Source organism: Labrus mixtus, chromosome 7 (genome assembly GCF_963584025.1).
Source record: "Labrus mixtus chromosome 7, fLabMix1.1, whole genome shotgun sequence".
Taxonomy (NCBI): Eukaryota; Metazoa; Chordata; class Actinopteri; order Labriformes; family Labridae; genus Labrus; species Labrus mixtus.
In genome coordinates, this window is record NC_083618.1 from 23,267,261 (window position 1) to 23,289,004 (window position 21,744).

Here is a 21,744-nt window from a genome sequence, read left to right on the forward strand (position 1 = left end):
CTAATTTTCACCCCTCCCCTTGACAATTTTGTAGTGCAAAGTTTCCAGTCTGCTCTTCTTTTGTCGTCATCGTTTACGCTAAAATATCTCCACACTGCTGTAACGGGTCATCCCTAGAAAAAATGGAGTAGCATGACAAGGAAATTAAAGAATTGACAAAATGTGTTGATGAAAACCAAACTCACTCTAAGGACCAATTGGATCTGATGACAAAAGGCATTAAAACTGTGACATCAGACGAAGTGAAAAATTCTGAAAGTTCTCTTTTTTCAGAGATTCGATTCATGATGGAACAACTTCAAGTGGAAATGCAACAAGATGTGCGTGGTCTATATAAAAATGTCCAAGACAATTATGGCAACTTAACCAAAGGGATCGACTACTGTGTAACACAGATCAGCAAACTTTCAACAAAGGTGGAACAGTTGGAAAACCTTTTAAAGGAACAGAAATGTGATCATGCAAATAGACAGACAGATCTAGAAAAAACTCTGACTCTGAACTTTGTCTAACCCCTGTAAGTTCTGATTCCCAAAAGAATCCCATCATATACACAAAGTTTGTATTTTAATGTCGACATTTGCGTGGAGTATAACATTCATCATAACGTCATTCAGAATATTTACAGTCTGCGGTTAACCACCGAGGTGGACCTTTAGTTTTTAACATCACACAAACTCTGTCTCACAAAATCTTGCCAACTAAATTTTCTAACACTTCAGAATTACATTTTCCCCCAATTTAATAGTCCTGACTAGCTACAGTATGTTGCCATTAGCTTCTTTGGCATGAATGGGAGTCTTGATCGGCTAAACCATTGACCGTAAATAATGGGCTACACTGAGTACAGTTAGCCGACTGGTTTACAAGCTAACGCTAAACAAGCTAGGTCTGTAAATATACCGACACGAGTATGCAGTAAATATAACACTTACTGAAAAAAACTGAAGAATCAACTTCTTGGATGGTCTGTTAACCGCACAGCAAGCCATGTATGTTGTCAGATATGTGTTAAACAAACTCTCCAAACGAAGAAAAAAAGACGAGAAATCAGACGGATCAAGCTGCTACCTAGCCTCCTGACCTGCTGCTGACCTGACAGACAGATGCAGTGCGCAGAGCTGTCAATCAAGTCTGCCACAACCCGTATATGGGCATAGCCGTTTAACGTAATAAAACAAAATCCGTTGAGTTTAAAAAAAACACCTGTTGGTTTGACCTGATAACTGCTCTCATATCTGGCAAACCGAGGGGCGTCCAAAACGGACGTGTGGGGGGTCGCCTTAAAACCGCCTACCTTCTCTGGTCCAAACAAATCCAGTGCATTCAGGACCAGAATCTAAAGTTAGAAGGAGGACATACTGGCTGCTGCATTGTTGTCAGAGAAGCCAGCACTTCAACATAGCATGTTTCCTTAATGTCTGATCATAAAGTAAGGTCACTTTATCATTTCACTTACTACACATCTCACTGATTGGTCCCTTTAATCTATATTTGTCCGTGTTTGTCCTGTAGGTGAAAGTACTGGAGTCGGTGTTTCAGATGAACTGTTATCCAGGGATTTAGCTGAGGGAGCAGCTGGCTGAGAGGCTGGACCTGGACGAGGACAGAATACAGGTTCAGACAACAGAAAGCACTCATTAAAAATTGGGAAAAAACCTGTCCTTGAGTTAGATAAAAGGCGGTGTTGTTCTCTGATTTTAGCTCTTCTGCCATTCTCTCTGACGATTTCTCCCCTCTCTCTCTCTCTCTCTCTCTCTCTCTCTCTCTCTCTCTGTCTTTCTTTCTCTTAGATTTGGTTTCAGAACCGACGGGCGAAGCTGAGGCGTTCCCTCAGAGAGTCTCGTCTGCAGCTGGTTCAGGCGGCTGTGGCCGACCTGCGAGTCGGACATGACATCACGGGTCAACTGAAAAAGGATGAGTGAGCTGAACATGACCTGGCCTCTCGTCTTCAGCTCGTGGTGGAGGAAGAGAGGGAGAGATGATGACTGTTTCTAATATTAAGATGGACTGTTTACTTGTAAATGTAGCCCTACCATGTGTCTTTGAGGTTCACTGCAAATGTAACGCTCTGACTCACTATTGTGAGTTGTACTCTCGGGTAGGATGGCGGGCTCTGGTGCCCCCTAGACTCATACACTGGTACACCCCCATCCATCCAACCAACCCTCCATCCATCCATCCAAACCTCTATCCATCCAATTTATCCATCCAATTTATCCATTCAGCCATCCAACCCTCCATCCATCCAACCCTCCATCCGTCCAACCCTCCATCCGTCCAACCCTCCATCCATCCATCCATCCAACCGTCCATCCGTCCAACCCTCCATCCATCCATCCATCCATCCATCCGTCCAACCCTCCATCCGTCCAACCCTCCATCCATCCAACCCTCCATCCATCCATCCATTCATGCAGGCTAAGCAAGTCGCCCCCAGATGTCCCTCTCCCCAGCAACGTTTTCCAGCTCCTCCTGGGGGACCCCAAGGCATTCCCGACAGAAATTGGGAAAAGGGCTTTTTGGTATTCTGCACCCTCAGCCTGGAATCTGTTGCAAAAGGACTTGAAACTCAAGGAGCTGGTGTCCTTTCCATGTTTTTAAATCTAAAATGAAAGACTTGGAAGCAGATTCTACAGGATGTTGATGATTTCAGCCTGCCTGGCTGTACAGCTGACCTTCCAGAAAGTTATTTTTCAGACTCATAGACAGTTCTCTTTTAATGCACGTTTCCGTTTTTGTAAATTGAACTTTGTGTCTCTTTGTGTTGTTGCTGCTGGCTGTCTCGGCCAGATCTCCTTTTAAAGAAAGAGGTTCTTAATCTCAATGGGACTGACCTGCTTAAATAAAGGTGAAATAAAATGTAATAAATTAATAAATTCACCCGTTTCTACAAGCTTCTAAATCTGGCCAACAAGCCTAACCCGCCCACCTTTGCAGGTTCCTCATTGGCTGATATCTATGTGGATGTATTTGGGTATTTTTGGATTTATTTTTACATGATTCTCAGTTTCTTACCTCCTCTATTTAAATGTTGTGTGCAATGTGTTTCATGATTTCCCTGATGAAGGCCACAAGCCGAAACACGTCACTCTAATTTGTTAATAAAGTGGATCTTCATAGTACAAGTGTTGCTGGAGATTTTTGACCTTTTCTTTCACCCTTCATGCACCTTGTTAGTTGGTGAAGTTGTGCTGGATATGGTCACATGACCAACCATCACAAATACAGATTTTTCAGGGTCAGACATAATATTGTGTTGCAGGAGTATTTTCCTGCACCATCTCAGCTTTACATTTGTATCCTTGTATTTGGTTGGAAATCAGTTTTTCTCTGGGTGTGATTACACAAAACTCAAAGACACAAATGGAACATGGATTTTTCACAAACATTTTATTCGTGCATATGGTGTGATGCTCTCTTATCCGAGAACACCTCATTAATTTGTGTGCCCAAAAGACAAAAATGTACTAGACCAAATATATTGAACCCCAAAAATGAGTTGAATGAATGAGTTGTCTTGTTTCCGAGTCAACTCGAGGATTTAGGGTCTGACGGTGACGGTGCACAGGCCTTTGATGTCTCTGAAGAGGGAGCAGTCAAAGTCGGCAGTCAGGGTCCTCTCTCCGGACTTGTAAGGGACGATGTAAAACTTGAGACGTATCCGTCTGTTTGGTTTAAGGTCTCTGAGTCTGAGGGTGAAAATAGAGAAAACAGGTGATGTCTAACTGAGGGTGCCATGTGCAGGTAAAAATCAAGTAAAAATCAAGCTAACAATCTGTGCTAGATGTAAAATTTTACACTAGAGCGGCAGCGTTTAGCTTCCCTGACTTCCTGAATCCAAAACGATCGAGGTGAAAGGGCGCAAAATAAATCTATTTTAGTGATTCCTTCTTCAGTCAATTCGCTTAAGTGAAAATCCAAAGAGTGTGTGCTTGGTTGCTCCATGCGAGATATCCATTTTTTATTATACGTTGAATTAGAAAGCCTCCAGGAACTGGCCTACAGATGAATCAATCGTTAATATTTACATTTTTAGTGTCGTCAGCCTCAAACCTTGTATGGCTTTCATGGTTTCCAAATGCTATGTTGTACATCAGCGCATGCCGATAAACTCACTTGACTTCGTACTCTCCTTTCCAGAGGCCAGTTCCAGAGATGGTCAAAGTGCAGTTCTTCAGCGTCTCGTTTACAGGGTTCATGAAAGAGATTTCTGCATTTGCAGGAGTCTTCAGTTTGACGTTATCAAAAATCTGAAAAACAAAAAAATGTAGTTGATTGTTCAATTAAACTCAGTAAAGCTGTCTTGGATTTTATAGACTCATCCATCTCTAAACTTCGACCTGAATGTAAACAATGGCATTTTTATAGGCGTTGTCAACCGGTTCGCTTTAGAAGGTCATAGTGTGAGTTTCAGTCTATTTCACAACAAGCTGCATTTGTTTTTTTTGACTTTCAGCTAAAGGGCATGACTTTTCTGGCAGGTTAAATGCTTCTTTAATTCTTGTTTGTGTGAGAAAAGCCTGCAGCAGCTCTAACAAGAATGAGCACATTTTCCTTGTACAACATCCCACAGTAGACTCAAAAAATCACCAATGATGACAGCTTTTAGCTTGCAGGCAAAACTGACATTGTTATCAAAACATGATATCTGATTATATACAGGAACTAATAGTGTCATATTACCCCTCTAGACCATGATGCTCCCAGAAAAGAGTACATACGGTCTCTAAATGTACTATGGGAGGTAGAGCCTTCAGTTATCAGGCCTGCTCGTGCTACCTACGGTCGACATCATCAAAAGTGAATCTAAGATATGCAACTATTAATATCAGCTTTGCATCATCTATTCTATCCCAATTACATCATCATTACAATAACGTTAATATTAGACTGATCAGGTTATTATCACAGCTGTTAAATAATGTGACAGACAGCTGGACAAAGGTGGATGGCAGGTGATGATAGAGGAAGAAAAATATTTTCTACTAACAGTGACGGAGATCGGTGGGTCAAGCAGCACAAGGTCGACCTCTCTCAGGTATGGGTGGTCTGGCTTCTCTTTGTCTTTAACCAGGACTGAGATCTTCATGATGTCACACTCCAACATGGGCTTAGAGTAGACTGAGAACGGGACCACGATCGGCATTGTCAGATCTACAATAGAGAAAATTATTTAAGACGTCAGACCAAAATCCACAGAATAAACATACAGTATATGCTGTACTTTACTGGCTTTTGTTAACGATTTGAGATACCTGTCTTTCACTTTCTGCCTTTTTAATCAAAATCTCTGTCCTGTCCACAAAAGAAGATTCACCTTTTCCTGGCAGCAGTGTCTTTTCCAACTTCTCTCCCTGGATGTTTCCAGCTAGGTGTCCGGTGTAGTTCATGGCTTGAACGGCGATGTTGATGATCAGCGGCCTGTCAGCAGTACTTTCACTGCTCAGCACCAATTTCTGGCTCACATCCTTACCGTTAATCGGCTTTGACACCTAAAACAAAGAGAAATTTGAGGAAAAGAAGGTTTTATTTGAGTCACATATCCCACAACGCCCTGCCCATTCATTATGACCCAGAACTGTAAGGAACATTTCCTTATAAACCAAAGTTTGTGAGAGAAATTTCAAATGCATAGTGTCATACAGTTCGTAGAAAATTGGGACGATTTGAGATCTACATTTTCTTATCTCATCCTAACCAGCGATACCATACCATTTCATGAATTACACCAAAGGTCAACAAATGGCATACCCCGGTACGAATCCGGACCAAGATGCTGCGCTGCCCAGACCCAGACTTACTTGATGTGCACTTCTATTTTAACAGTGCAGCCTTTGCTGCTTTTACGGTAGTCTAGTTAAATGGCGCAGCTTTTCTTGCCTCTACACATGTCACACTACTCAGCCAATCAGATCTTTTTCTCAGAACCGGCACCACGAGTAAACACTGTTAATGTGAGAATACATATCAACTTATTTTCTGTGTTGGTGTGTTGATTTTGTGATTATGTGTGTGTATTCCTTGTTCCTCGTTTTTTGTCCAGCCTGATTCACTAAGAATGGATCGCGTTTCATCGTTTGTACTTTAGTGTTTATTTTTTGTCCTTGTGTTATCAGTGCACAGTTTTGCTTTGTGGCCTTGTGTTGTGGGTTTTTTGTTTTCCTTTTTTGTTTTCCTTGGAGCAGATACTGGAGGTGTGGTCTGAGGCGCCCTGCCCTGCTGGCACAGCTGCAGAGCATCTGACCTAATTAGAAGCAGCTTATCAGTTTACCTGTGTTTCCTGCAAGCTGCCAATTTCTCACAACATCACCAGTGGTACAACGGCTCATCCTCCCCAGTTTGGGAGGTTGTTTTATGCATGATCTTGCATGATCAGTGTTCACCTGCCTTGTCTGGGTTTCACTCCTGGGTCGCAACATTTACCAGTATTTAGTAAACCATGGCATTGCGGCTGGTTATAGCTCCAAAAATTCAAATAAAGTTAGATTTACACTCTCAAAAAATGAATTCAATCACCCTTGAGGTTCAGGTTTTTCTTACAATGCTCTGAGCTCGTGACCTTTTAAAGAGGCACTTGTTAATGTGAAATCATTTTGTTTTCCCAACATACAAGTCATCATGACACTTCATATGAAGGTTGAAAAGGTTTCATCTTGTAAAAAGAAAAAAAGAAAATGTATGTTCTTGCAAAAATGCATTCCATGTTAGGGTGTGCTTTATAACCATGAATTAGTTACACCACCGCTCATACCAAAAGGGCAAAGTCAATATGATGTTGTTATTGAGTTAAATGTAAAATTTGCAATAAAGTTACTGACTGGTGACATGGTTCCGGGCACCAGACTCCAGGGTGCCGGGCCTCCTTTGACTCTCTTTATAAGTTTCACATTTGCACCTCTTCAATACATAAGATAGGAGCTTGGAGGGGAGCAGGGTATATTCGACCCTGAACACATCACACACCACCACCCAGGAGTTGGCAGCAGAGGACCAGAGACAGAGAAAGACTAAGTCTGCACACCAGAAGCTGCTCCATTTAACATTGTAAGGTTTCTGGCCCTCGCCTTTCATCAGACACGCATGCATTCATCTTCCTGTGTCTTTGGGTATGTTTTTTGTCCAGCACACAGTACTCAGCTTTTTGGATGTTGGTGCAGTTTGATATGTTCGCAGAGGGATTCATCCCATGAACTGAGACCTATAAAGAGCCAGCAACTACACAACTCGTTCTTCACTGACTCTTTATAAGCCAGCAGTTTTTTTCAGTTTGTCTCCACAGGGTTTAGGAAACATATGGTTATAAGTACGAATGCTAATGCTGTTAGCCAGATAATTACATTTTCCTGTATGTGTTAGCATTAAGCTAATGAACTAACATCCATCTAACATAGTGGTCCATCTGTGAGAAATGTTGTCCCCCCCAGTTAACAATGCACCTTTCGTCATTACTATCACACTGGTATCCTCTATTCTTTGTTTTGGTTGATTAGCATAATCCACGTCAGTAGCTCTAAATGGAAACACTGGGGAATGTTGTTTTTGACGTACCTCTTCAAATCGTATGGACACTTTTGGCGGTGGGAGGATGACTTCAGTTGTTTCCCCGTCTGTCTCTCCTGTGGACACATTCCCTATCCTGTTTGGAATTCCATTCCTCTCCATCTCCCTTATCTCCGTCTCCAACGTGTGAATCTCCAACGTCTCCGTCTCCCTCTTCTTCTTCTCCTCCTCTCTAATCTTATTAAGGTGCTTGAAGTGTTTGAAGACGGCTCTTCTGAAGACGACCCTTTCGTCTATTTTTCCTGTAAGGGAAGTAATTTAATCATTGTTTCGGACCCAACATCCAGCTTGAGCTTGTGTGATGTGCTTTTCTCATGAACCCACCCTCCTCAGGTTTATAGGTGTTGGTGATGTCGACCCTTGCATCACTACCCACAGCTTTTGTTGAGATATGTTGTCCCACTAAGTCAGTGGAAGCCTCTATTTTCTCCAGTGAACCGTCAGGTTTGACCTGATAGGACATACAACCACAGACAATAGAAACGAGGAAGACAAAAATTCATTTAACAAATCCAGCAGTGGACTATTTGATCATAAATGATTTTGACTGTCTGACCTTCTTATGTTCTTCTCTTTTAAACAGTTGTCTTTTTTTATTGCTCTATATCTGTCCTGTAAAGGCTGTAGTATTGCTAAATGTTATTTGAATGGTGTTAGGTTCAAGCTCTGCTCACTGACCAGCCAATCGACAGAGTCAGCGTTGACCTCAGCAAAGACAAACGGAGTATCGTATTTGATGTCTGTGTCTCCGTTCAGGATGGCTGCTTTTGGGGATGGACCGCAGCAGAAAACACCTACAGGAGAGAGAGAGAGAGAGAGAGAGAGAGAGAGAGAGAGAGAGACTTCAATTCTGTCATGGATTATTCCACCTCGGTGTGCAATTGTTTTTTTGACTCTGGACATCTGGACATTGGAATCATTCATTTTCACTGAATCTAAAATAAAAAAAAAAGGCCAGAATGTAAAATAATGAAAATAAATTAGGTCATAAGAGTGGGGAGGAAAAGGTTTATGGCGATGCATAACAGAGTCCGTACCCTGGCTCAGCTCCTGCGGTGTCGGATCCAGAACCTGCCAGCCGTCGTAATCACCGTCTTTTGACATATCTGGCCGCCTCATCCACCCCTCCACCCACACGTGGAAGTTCCTGTAACACAACACCACATTCAGACTGTGCAACAGTTTAAAAGACTAAACAACTCTGGACACATAGATTACCCTATGATACCGTGTAATCCTTCTGACACTGACACTGTAAAGCACTGTTCCCATCCAGATCTTGGTTTGGAAACAACACACTGCCAAACTGAGGTTAATTATTTGCGACATCAACTCTCTGGGCAGGTTTTAACAGACTGGCGTGATTAAGTGCCACAATTTCCCATAATGCAAGTTTAATTACCAATATGGAGGATGGCTTTGAAGTGGATTTTGACAGTTTTGCTGATGACATGTTTGTTTCTTTTGGACCACATTTTGACAAAAGGGAGATTTGGGAGAGGAGCACGCATCAGACCCGCATGCATTCATCTTCCTGTGTCTTTGAGTATGTTTTTTGTCCAGCACACAGTACTCAACTTTTTGGATGTTCGTATTCTATATTGGACTATAATTGCAGTGTTGAGCATTTTAAAATCATAAGCCTTTGGTTGTCCTACCAAAAGCTTTTTTGGTTGTCCTACATTAACTTTATTCTTCTATTCTATTGGGGGGAATCTCCCCCAACTGGACATTGGAAATTTTGCAATCCTTGAGGCACCTCTCTATCAGCGACCTACATGTTTCATTCAGTCTCAAAAATAACTTTCAGCACATCAATAAAACTCTTCACCACAACAGAAAACACTGTGACTCTTTATTGGAAGAAGAAAAGCTGAAGGCCACACAAATCCAATTGAAACTTCAAATCCAAACCTCTTAGTTTGGCCCCTTACCAAACATGAGTGGTATTTCTGTTTTGATGGGTTTGCTTAGCAAGTACTGACACACCAACAAGAAGATCCAATCAACAAAAACTGATACAGTTTAACCCCTGTGGGGATCTGGCAGACTGCTCAGGTATATTTAGTTTTGTTTGATGAAGGTGTGGTGTGAACAAATCTTCATGCCAAACGGAGACCTGGCACCACTGAGCTGATTATTCGTTGGAAAAAGCAAGCTCACACAAGGAATGTATTCCTTGCATGACTATAAGTTTCAGTAATGAGTATAAACTATAATCAAAAATTAATCAAATTAACTCTTTTCATGCTTCTTTTGGAGCATTGACTTCAAACCTGGGGTCCTGGACGCCCTTGGGAAGGCACCAAAGAACTTATGACACAATTATAAATGGACTTGAGTATAGTTATTTTCTAGTCTTCTGACTACTCAAAGTGCTTTTTCACTGCAGGTCACACCTACACATTCACACACTGATGGTAGAGGCTGCTGTGGAAAGTGACCATCAGAAGTAACTAATCCCATTCATACACATTAACACACAGTCTGATGAAGCAGTGGGAGCAACTTGGGGTTAAGTATCTTGCCTGTAAGGACTCATCAGAGCTGGGGATCCAACCCCTGACCTTCTGGTTGAGAGACGACCAACTCTAGCGACTGAGCCACAGCCGCCCATGATACAACACATCTTGAATAGTTTCATACGCTAGTGTTTGTAGGCCTATTTTGTTGGGATTTATCCAGGACAACTATTGTACTAAAAATGTATGTCCATTTTTGAAAGGAGAGGGGGGCTTCAAGATCAGATCAATGTTTTGCATGAGGAAACAGAAAACAGGCTGAAGCACCAACCCCATGAAAGAAGAATTGCAGAGTGCAGTGGATAAAACATGGTGTATAATGTTAACATCTGTGTGTGTGTTCTCACCAAATACTGTCCTTGGTTTCTTTACCCACGATTCCATCTAAAGAATGGTATCGATCGATGGTGAGATTGGCGTTGTTGTCGTGAGCTGAAGAGAAGTTGGTGACCACGCGGCAGGGGATTCCAAAAAACCGCATCACTGAGAACCAGATAGAAGGACTTGAGATATTTTCACATAAAGTCATAAAAGTGTTTTCCAACATTCTGCAGCTCTGATAGGCAACGATTAAAACTAGGGTTGGCAGAGAAATGTGGCACCAGTTTTACTCTTCTTTCTCATTTTGGTCCACTTCAAGTCTCACTTTTGGAAGAACTTTGAGACATAAAAAGACAAAAACTGCCTGAGTTGTAAAGTCCCCCATTCATAAGGCACATTACATAATGCTCATTAAAGGAAGAATATGCAACTTTTTGATCCACTAGATGTCGCCCTTGAGCTCCAGCATGAAACCAAAACAACTCACGCTGCATTGTTGTGTTAGCATGCTAATGCTAGCGCACTTTAGTTTGCTCGTAGCTTCACACTGCATGTAAATTTACATGCAATGACCGTAATCTAGAAACGCTTACATGACATTTAATTAAGCAGTGAGTACAGTATGTTATTCTTCTTTTCTCTAGTCCCTCAATTAAACAACTTTTATACGCGAGGGGATGAGCCGGCCAGCCTTCCTGGCGATGTAAACAAAGTGAAGATAGGACTCGGAAAGCTCGGAAAGCATCACAGACAGTGGGACTCGGGTGTTACACCCATTGTAGACAGTCATGACTTAGAGAGTTATTTTCAGAGGACATACTTGATTTCTATTATATTTAAGTGTGAACAATCGCATATTAAGCCTTTAAGGGGTTTTGTGTGAAAACACGATGAATCAGTTCTGCTGTTAAAGAAAGTTTCTTGTGTTGCCAAGTGTTCGGTCTACTGCTCTTTTCTTAGAGTATTCTGAGATAACATTTGCTGCAACTTGGCGATATACAGATACATTGATTGATCTCTACAGATGTTATTCCAGGTGTGAGACGCCTGATGTTACCTGTACACATCACTCCGGCAAACACCCAGCACTGTCCATATTTGACTGGTTCGAACTGGTTTTCGAGCCACTCTGTAAGGATGGCACTGCTACCGGTCCAGTGAGTGGGTGCATGTCCGCCCTCAAAAGAACGCCCCCAATTTCCCTCCAACACACCGCAGTCATCCTCACTGTTGATCTGCAAGAAAACAAATGGACAAGGAAGTCTGAACAGAAGTGTGTGTGTGTGTGTGTGTTTTATTGCAGAATGATAATCATATCAGTCCTTATTTTCAATTTGTAGAAAAGAATAAAACTTAAAAAGCCAGAAAATATCAGTACTTCTTCTGTAGAGAAGAAAAGTTGGATGAATAATGTGTAAAATATGTACTTAATATTCTTACTGTGAAGCAGGTATAATGTTGACATCGATCACAATCTTAATTTGTTGTGTTAGCTTTCTAAGGGCGCTTAATTGAACCGAACACCTGAGTGGAAAATCCAGCTTTTACTTTAAACAAAGTGGCTTAAAGTTAATATTTTCAAACATCAACATTTGGAGCTATAGAAACAGAGTGTGTCCTACCATGGCACTGATCACACGGCCAACGTAGATGGGGTTACAGCGAGCTGAAACGTCATCAGCGGGGTCGTCCTCGTGTTTGTGGTTGAGGTCCAACAAATTCATACAAATGTCCACCATGTTCGCCTCGAACTGAAGAGGAGACAAAATTCAAGTTAATCCAAGCAGGTCGGTGGTAGGTGTGTGTGTGTGTGTGTGTGTGTGTGTGTGTGTGTGTGTGTGTGTGAGAGTGAGAGAGAGAGACAGAGAGAGGGAGAGTACCTGTCCATAGCCCCAGTGAGATTCCATTATGTACTTTGTGCTTCCGAAGAATATTACTCCTTTTTCATTCATCACGTACTCCTGTCTCTCCTTTTCATCATCCAGAAACACCCAGTCCTCTACAGAGATGAGATCAGAGAGAGAGAGAGAGAGAGAGAGAGAGAGAGAGAGAGAGAGAAAGAGAGAAAGATGTTCAGACAGACAGACAGGAGAGACAGATGGCTGATATTTTATAGATTATATGGTTTAGACCAGTGGTACTCAGCCTTCTTAGACTTAAGAGCCACTTTCCAAAAACCTCTTGCTTTGACAATGTTCCCCTTTTTAAAAAATGAATTCCAATTCCAAGTAGTCCCAAATGAGCCACGTGGCTCGAGAGCCTAGTATCACTGGTTTAGACAGACAGACAGACAGACAGACAGAAAGGCAGACGGACAGAAAGGCAGACAGACAGACAGGCAGGCAGGCAAGCAGGCAGCCAGGCAGACAGACAGGCAGTCAGTCAGTCAGTCAGGCAGGCAGGCAGGCAGGCAGACAGACAGACAGACAGAGAGACAGACAGACAGACAGCAAGGCAGGCAGGCAAGCAGACAGGCAGACAGGCAGACAGACAGACAGACAGACAGACAGACAGGCAGGCAGGCAGACAGACAGACAGACAGGCAGAAAGGCAGACAGACAGACAGACACACAGACAGACAGACAGACAGACAGGCAGATGAGTGTTTTAGCAGACGTATAAAACACTCGAACAGAACTGCATGTCACAATCTCTTTAAGAGCTGAGCAGCTGTGAAGTTAGAAACCTAAAATCACCCCTGCTCATACACAAACTTAAAGAGGACAGGTAGGACGATGGGACAAAACAGAGAACTAGACATATGATATTTTATCAGGTAGATCAGGTTTAGACGGACATACCGCGACACCAAGGATTGAAGAGCATCATCAGCGATGCCAGCGGCATTTCCTTTCCTTTATAAGTCCCAACCATTTTGTACTTTCCTACAGGGGCGTCAGCTGGGGGGGTGATGGTCAGGACCAGGACGCCCGTCCTCGGGGAGGATTTATTATCAAGCTCAATCTTCCACACCGCTATTGCTTTTGGTGAACGCTTCACGCCGTCTGGGATAGAGAGGAGGCAAGTCGTCCCCCGCTCCTCACTGGGATGATCCCCTGAGGACAGAGATGGACGTCCATCAAATTCATTCATCCTTTGCTGGAACATAATGGAACAATCCTGCTACGATGAACATATTTTCCTTCATGCTTGTTTAGAAATTGCAATATAATTACACCTTAAAGACTGTATAAGAAATGGATGCAGCCATCTTGACATCACCCTCTGGTCTTTGGACTACTGTTTTGAAGCCACAGGTGTGTCAATATGGCCGTCACCATCTTGATTATTGGGAGCCACGATTAACCATATTTGGAGAAGACGAGATGTGCTGCCTGTCAAGAAATGCTACCACTGAGTGAAACGATATCAGAGGTTATCCTAATCCCATATTGATTAAGCTACCCCAAATATTAACCCTTGATATCTTAAGTTACTACGTACTCCATATGCATCTATCTAACTTGCAGACTTTGTTTATTTCTGTCTAATGACATGCACCCTGGGCCAACATCTAGTTTTTGTAAAAAAGAGAGCAAGTTACGGAGCACAGGTAGTGTCGCACGCCCCAAGTACAGAGGCTATAGTCCTCGCTGCAGCAGCTGTGGGTTTGAATCTGACCTCTGCCCTTTGCTGCATGTCATCCCCCAATTTAGAGTCAGCAGTTAACCTAACGAGCATGTCTTTGGACTGTGGGAGGAAACCGTAGTACCCAGAGAGAACCCACACATGCACGAGGACAACATGCAAACTCCACACAGAGAGACTCCTGTCAGACGGGGATTCAAACCAGGAACCTCCTCGCTTTGAGGTGACAGCGCTAACCACTGCACCCCCATGGAGCCAAGTTAAGAACAGTTCCTACCCTGTAAAATCTACAAAACAGATGCCCGACTATTCAAATATTTCATTACTATTTGTTGGTATTAAATGCAAGCATTGATTTTCCTTTTGGTCTAAAAAAAAATCAGATTAAATATTTCAATGAAGGACTAACCTGTGGTTGTCGTGATGAAGAGCTGGTCCTGAAAAGCCTGCGTCAGTTTGAGTGTCAGAGTGAAGGACTGACCTCGCCTCACAATCAGCTTTTCCACGGAGATATCGCTGGTGTGGTGCACTTTGTTGTTGGCTTCACAGTGGAGCTCCACTCCTGTGAATAGAGACACATCAGAAATAAAATGAAAAATACGTACGTAAGTAAGATCCTTACATGGGGTTATGAGTCTAGATGGCAAGCTTCAAAAGTTCATTATTTTTTTCTTTATATAGTTTTGGATTTGAAAAAAAGGCATACTCATAAAATGTTACACAAGCATTTTCAGAAATGATTTGCCTTGGTATAAAAAATGACAGCAAAAAAAATCGCTATCATGTCAATTTGAAAGAGTTTGCTATCGCCCATCGCTAGTTCGACCGTTGTGAAGGTAATAAAGCTACTTCATAATCTTTTAAGCTTGTCAGATGAAAATCCCCTCCCCCATTTGATGCTATTTCCATCGAGGGATTAATGGACGAGGCCTGAGAGACGTCACCCGTCTGTTCACTCGAGGAACTGCAGTATTTTGTACTTCATCATCGGCTTGCCGCTTGGCCACTTCCCGTTGTGAGCGACATAACAGGCAGATTCAACAGGATTCATCCGCGTCATGCACTCTAAATACTAAATACAGAATTCACAAAATTCCTGCATATGAAACATAGGGTCAGGGGCCAGAGGGACGAAAAAAAAACAAAAAAAAACAGTTCATTACCTAGAACTCTTATGGGCGGTAAGTATTCATCCATTGCAATCATCATTTTAAAGCAGAGAAACTGAGATGCAATGTGCATTCTTGAAGTTATCGTTGGTCTCGGTGGTGTTTCACTGCCATATTTGCTCCACTGAGAGTGTGGACGGATCTGGTTAGATCTCTTAAAACAAGCTGGGCTTGTAAAGAGTTATCGTGCTGACTGGGGAAACGAGGAAAACGAGGTTAGGGTGTGGTGAGAGTGGTTAAAATATGTAAACACTCTCAGCGGTTCATGAAATGTCACAGATGGATGAGCTATAAATGTTAAGTAATGTCTTTGATCAGGACAAGACATGACAGGACTCGTAGTTACACTTCATCCTGGACCACACACAAGCACAGACCTAAAGCCCAAACAAAAACACCAAACAGTTCAGAGAGGCAAATGCATCAAACAATCAGCTATCTCACGGCCTTGACCTGCAAAAACCAAGCTGTGTGCACGATCATTCAGCTTATGATAGGATGAATTACAAATAGTAGAGTCAAGATTTCTGTAACTGTCCTCTCTTTCCTTTATAACGACTCATTTTGAACCTTTAATCTGCACTATTCGATTATGATGTTTGTTGTGTTGGGCGGCAGTAGCTCAGTGGGCGGCAGCAGCAGCTCAGACTTGTGTAAATCAGTGTACTTCTTGTGATGAAAGATACAACAGAAAACTCAAAGTACTTGGTCTTTTTTCGATTCTCTGATTTTTTTAAATTTTCAAAATCCAAAACAAAAAACGCCAACCAGAATTTACATTTTTAGACACTTCAAAACCATTATTACCCCTTTACCATTTCTGAACATTATTTCCTTTTTAATATAGATGGAAATGGAAATAACAGGAGCAAAATGTACTGTTTCATAGCTGCTTTCAGTCTGTAGGGACTCGGGTTTGGAACCGGAGGCTCGCTGGGCAGCCCCCTCACTCTGACACCTCCCCATTAATGCATGTCTATAGGATCCTGTTTGTGCATGTGTGTGTATTTAGGCCTATGTGTGTGTTCATGTTCATTAAACAGAGTGTAAACCCAAATTTCCCCTCGCAGGATTAATAAAGTACATGTAAAAAATAAAAATAAAATAGTGAATAGACTTTTTCAGTTCGGACAATTTAGAGTCACCAGTTAACCTAACGAGCATGTCTTTGGACTGTGGGAGGAAGCCGGAGTACCCGGAGAGAACCCACACATGTACGGGAAGAACATGCAAACTCCACACAGAGAGGCTCCTGTCAGACGGGGATTCAGACCAGGAACCTCCTCACTGTGAGGAAACAGCGCTAACCACTGCAGCACCGTGCAGCCCCTTCAAGATAATAATCTTGTTAATTTTGTTTTCCATTTGAATGCAATCAATTTCTGTAGTTTCCAGCAAATGAGCATCGATAAAAACGTCTTTAACCCACCAACACATCATTATTACTGTCTGCAATAGGAAGCTGCTTTCATACGGCTCTCCAAACCCAAAGTGCATGCTCTGCACCAAACATCCTGCAGACAGAGAGTGCATCTCGCTCGTAGACGGCGAGGGAACAAAGACACTCCGACAACAACATGTCGGCACTTGCTAAGTTTGAGTTTTTACTGTGTTGTAGTAGACAGGGTTCCAGACTGCATCCTGCTGCACAGCAGAGGGCTGTGAGGAAGGGATGTGGCCTAGGAGAGGCAAATTGATGATTGTTTGCACCTGAGAGGGAGAGTGTGTGTGAGAGGAGACAGAGGATTGCTGCACAGTAGAGTGTTGGACAACTGGAGAAGGAGGGTTCAGGCTGCTTACAATGTTCTTGGATGCCGAACAATTAAAGGAGAGGAGCGTTCATGAAAACCTGGAGTGGGCAAATTGCCTTCTTTGCTCTGGAGGTATGGACTGGAGCTTCAGATGATCGGGCAGTTATGAGATTATCATTGGAGTGGTAACGCTGCAACCCCTCTCAGGAACCAAAACCTCGACAGGTGATATCGACTCACTCTCTCTCTGTGCTACCTCACCTCAAGACTTCCCCTGCTTCTGGTCTCCAATCTCTCCTTCCCCCGCCCAAACAGCCGCTCACACACCTACACACACACACACACCCTCAACCCCTCGCTATCTTTAATATTCATATTTTTTGGACAATGGACTGGTTTAAATCTTTTTTGATGAACTTGAAATCGTGGACTTTGACCTTTAGTTATATGAGATGTTTTGTTTATATCTGAAATATTTCTGTTGTCCTGAATTTATGTTTAATGTATAAATGAACTTTGATTTAGTTGTATTTCATAGCGTGGTTTTGTGTTGAATTTCAGTGGGAATAAGAGTTATTCACCCTGAGACTTTTTTGACAGACTTAAGGGTCTGTCTCGCGCCCAATTGGACCCCTGCTCGATTTCAGTTACGTTACAGTGTGTTTAAGACATTGTTTGAAGTGCGTAAGAAACATGTATTACCTTTAATGTGCTGCAAATACAGATGTTAGTGGGGTTTCCAGTTGCCTAGTGAATAGTGCGCACGCCCCATGTATGGAGGCTGTAGCACCATGGGACTTTTCTCCCATCATGGACCTTTTGTGATGTTACAACTTCTCTGAGCATGAAATCACTGGCTGCCTGCAACACTTTGCTTCTTTAAATAGTTTCCAAAAAGCTGTTCCTATATGCACACGGCAGGACGCGGTTTTGAAGGACTCAGGCAGAGAAAGATATGATGATGAAGTCACTCAATGGATATTTAGAAAAGCTCTGTTGGGACGCAGATAGCCTAGTGGTTAGTGCGCGCAACCCATGTACAGAGGCTGTATTTCTCAAAGTATAGTATCGGTATAGCCCGGGTTCAGATTTGACCTGTGGCTCCTCTCCCGGATATCACTCCCCTCTCCCTCTCTTTCTCTCTCTCTCTCTCTCTCTCTCTCTCTCGCTCTCTCTCTCTGATTTCTGATTCTATCCACTGTCCTGTCTCCACAATAAAGATATAAAAAGCCCAAAAAATAAATCTCAAAATAAAAATAAAAGCATTGTTGTACTTACCGAATTCTTTTTTCTCTGTCATCTTGGCAGATCTTTTTCCTTCTTCTCTCAGGTCAGCAGATGAACGCACGCTGGCAGACAGTCAGCAGCACTGCGACGAGTCGGCACGGATTGATTTTTAAAGCATTGACCTTCAGGCAGCCCAACCCATAACTATCTAAAACATTCACGTCGAACAAGTTTGCCAACCTGTTCTATTAACCATTTCATCACAGTTAGGGTTGCATGTCATATGTCATGCATTGTTTTTTTTGGCACCGGTGTGATGAGTTCAGGCGCTCCCTCAGCTCTAATTCTGTCAGCAGTAAGGAGGTCACTCTTAATGTAATGAGGGTTTGACTGCACACAGATGTGAAAGTGAAACCAAGATGTAATAATCTATTTAGATGTGTTTATTGTTGCTTCCATGTTTCATTAGAAAAAAAGGAAAGAGGTCATGGTTAGGGGGAAATGAAGCGTCTTTAGTAGTTGAGTAAGCTCGCACTCTGAACAAAGGAGATGGGGAGTATCTGAGATTATGAAATGATCAAAGTCACAACATGATGAAGCAATTTCAGCTGGCTACCCACCAAACTTCTATCAAATGTGAACTGATTTTAAAAACTAGGAGACCACAGACATAAGGGCGGTGTCTCCCAATTTTGTGCGTTATAATCCTCTGAATACACACACACACTAGACCAGGGACGGGCAACTTTGGTCACTGCCAGAGGGCCAAATTGTAGTATACGAAAACGATTACAGTCTGTCTCAAATTTAACTCAACATATACCAGTGATCAAATATTATTATGGCCATAAGAGGACTGCGCAGACTCAGGCCCAATCTCATTGACTTTGGTGCGCGTTCCCGGTAAGTCTGTGAGGTCTTACTGCTGTCCCACTGTCTAATCGGCAAGTGTTTGAGGGATCTCTCGCTGACTTTGCGAGCCCTTTATGCACCGTGTCCGTAATTGGGCATTTATTTATTTTTATTTATACTTTATTAATCCCGCGAGGGGAAATTCGGGTTTACACTCTGTCTAATGAACTGCTACACAAACATAGGCATGCACAAACAGGATCCTATGGACATGCATTAATGTAGAGGGCTCAGAGTGAGGGGGCTGCACTCGCTGAGCTGCACTGATTTCACACATGACATGTCATTATCCACAATCACCTGCCAACACCTCCTTCCAGTTAGTGGCAAGACTCCCAGTCGCTCTCCCTCTCTGCTCTTTCATCACCAGCACTGACCTGCAGCAGTTCTGCAACCCACTCAGCCCCACCTCCATCTACACCCCATCCAACTGTAGGCGCCGACTGAGAGGTTTCAGATCTCACAGTTAAAAAGGTGTGTGTGTGTGTGTGTGTGTGTGTGTGTGTGTGTGTGTGTGTGTGTGTGTGTGTGTGTGTGTGTGTGTGTGTGTGTGTGTGTGTGTGTGTGTGTGTGTGTGTGTGTGTGTGTGTGTGTGTGTGTGTGTGTGTGTGTGTGTGTGTGTGTGTGTGTGTGTGTGTGTGTGTGTGTGTGTGTGTGTGTGTGTGTGTGTGTGTGTGTGTGTGTGTGTGTGTGTGTGTGTGTGTGTGTGTGTGTGTGTGTGTGTGTGTGTGTGTGTGTGTGTGTGTGTGTGTGTGTGTGTGTGTGTGTGTGTGTGTGTGTGTGTGTGTTCCTGGGATGGTTGCCAGGGCAGGACTGTTTTTCTGTGACTCAGGAAGTTTTGCAAGAGAAACATTTCAGGAGTCAGTGACATCATTGTTTTTATTGTAAAATAACTATTGAGAAATACAAATGGAATATTTTCCCATGATTGACCACATCAGCTTGTTTATCTGTCTGAACTCTGTTAATCTAAAAAATAGTTATTTATGTGATATTTCTATTTTACACAAGTTTTTACACTAAAAGAAGTTTTCTCAGTTAAATCGAAAGACATGGAGAGTGTTTCACTTTTTTTGGCCTTCACTTTTTGTGTGGGTGGAGTTGGAGGGTTGGGGGGCTTTAATGCCTCCACTGTTGAGGAGGACGATGGAGAGAGAAGGAAATCAAATAGGAAAAAAATATGGATTTTTTTTTTTTTTTTTGTACTTTTCAAAGAAAATTTGATCTCAATCTGAACTAAAGAATGGAGAAGAACATACTGGAGAATAGGAAACATAATGCAGCAGGTTCATTAGATCTAGGAGATGGTAGAGGTGGCGTGCAGACAGTCTATGGTCGTGCAGCGATCACAGGGAATAAACGTCACCGCCCACTCGCTCCAGGTGAATTCTCCTGATTATATCCTGCTGCGTTCTCACATCAGTCTGAATTTCTGCAGAATAAATACGAGGGTGTGGCTTTTCACACACACACACACACACACACACACACACACACACACACACACACACACACACACACACACACACACACACACGCACACACACAAGCTTACATCATACACACATGGGCGTTTAAACCACACATTCTAGGTTACAGTGTGTGTGTTAAGCCTGTGTGTGCGCGCGTGTGTGCGCGCGTGTGTGTTCATAGTGAGAAATCAGCTGATGGCGACCCTTGAAGTCCGCTTTAGCTGAATATAGCCGGGGCAATGGACGGGCTAAGAAGATCTAAAAATGTTACCCGATAGACTGAGTTAAAGCCCTGAGTGAAATAAAAAGCACCATAAAATGATGTTATATTATCAACACTCTGACTTTCATGAACTTACCTTGAAAGTTTTGTTGTGCCTAACAACATCTAACCTTTCTTAAAGGTGACACCTTCAACATGTGTCGTTTTTCTGATCATTTTATTATTTAAATGCAATTTTTTTGACTGTTCAATACAATAACAACACTGTAACTAAATGATCGATAAAATGTCCATTCAACACAATTTAAAACTGATAAATGTCGGAATACGTCGCAAAAACAGTGACCTGAAGAAGATTTCAAATCCATGTCTATCCCTTTTCAATTCCTATAAAAATAAATATGCAACCCAATAAAAATGCAATAACTAACTCTTAATAGAAGTCCTTTTTATGACTCATACAGTGGTTATATTTATCTCCTTAAAAAGCAGGAGCCCTGTTTTCTAAAAGAGCAGCACAGTGCAGGAGTGTTTACTGCAGGATGCTGCCCTCTGCTGTTTAATTACTGGAGGTGCATGCTCCAACATTTAAGCCTTTTATTCCTCAGCGTAACATATTTCACTTTCTTCTTATCATGAAGATCAATATGTAGTTTATGCACCTCATTTTATTGAGTCCATTTTGTTACATCACACTCAAAGCTCCTCAGCCTCAGTAGTCGTTGTTTAGTATTTCTAACTGTTAAGTTAACACATTTCTTTTTGCATAGGTCACAGCTGATACATGCCTCTCTTCAAAGCCACCAGACTCCAATGACAAAACCAGTCATTTTAGAATAAAGACCACAAGGGTTACTGGATTACATCTGCTGTGATCTGACAATTTGTTTCTGTTATATTTTAACTTTAGTGTCAATTCAGGTCAAACTAAATATTTGTATACCCAGAAAATTAACTTATTGAGAAAGTGGCCTTCCCCATTCTGTCAGGTTAAAT

At 42.4% G+C, this 21,744-nt stretch overlaps 1 protein-coding gene across 1 annotated transcript; it reads right to left on the bottom strand.

Moving 5' to 3' along the window:
* Positions 1–3,376: 3,376 nt before the first annotated feature.
* On the bottom strand, positions 3,377–18,328 carry LOC132977006 (protein-glutamine gamma-glutamyltransferase E-like). Its single transcript, XM_061041337.1, has 15 exons — positions 18,193–18,328; positions 14,404–14,556; positions 13,208–13,462; positions 12,287–12,405; positions 12,029–12,157; positions 11,464–11,641; positions 10,433–10,568; positions 8,601–8,710; positions 8,242–8,357; positions 7,888–8,014; positions 7,552–7,805; positions 5,321–5,495; positions 4,994–5,157; positions 4,120–4,253; positions 3,377–3,692 (listed from the first exon to the last, which is right to left on the bottom strand). Exons 1-15 carry the CDS (start codon positions 18,212–18,214, stop codon positions 3,545–3,547), a joined length of 2,220 nt encoding a protein of 739 aa, XP_060897320.1. The 5' UTR covers positions 18,215–18,328; the 3' UTR covers positions 3,377–3,544.
* Positions 18,329–21,744: the final 3,416 nt, after the last annotated feature.

Coding starts and splice junctions, on each gene's coding strand:
- LOC132977006 (XM_061041337.1), bottom strand. CDS start 18,214: ATGACAGAGAAAAAAGAATTCG. Junction 5,496..7,551: donor TGTCCATACGATTTGAAGAG/GTACGTCAAAAA, acceptor TCTTTGTTTTAG/GTGTCAAAGCCGATTAACGG. Junction 4,254..4,993: donor ACCCACCGATCTCCGTCACT/GTTAGTAGAAAA, acceptor TTTGTTTTTCAG/ATTTTTGATAACGTCAAACT.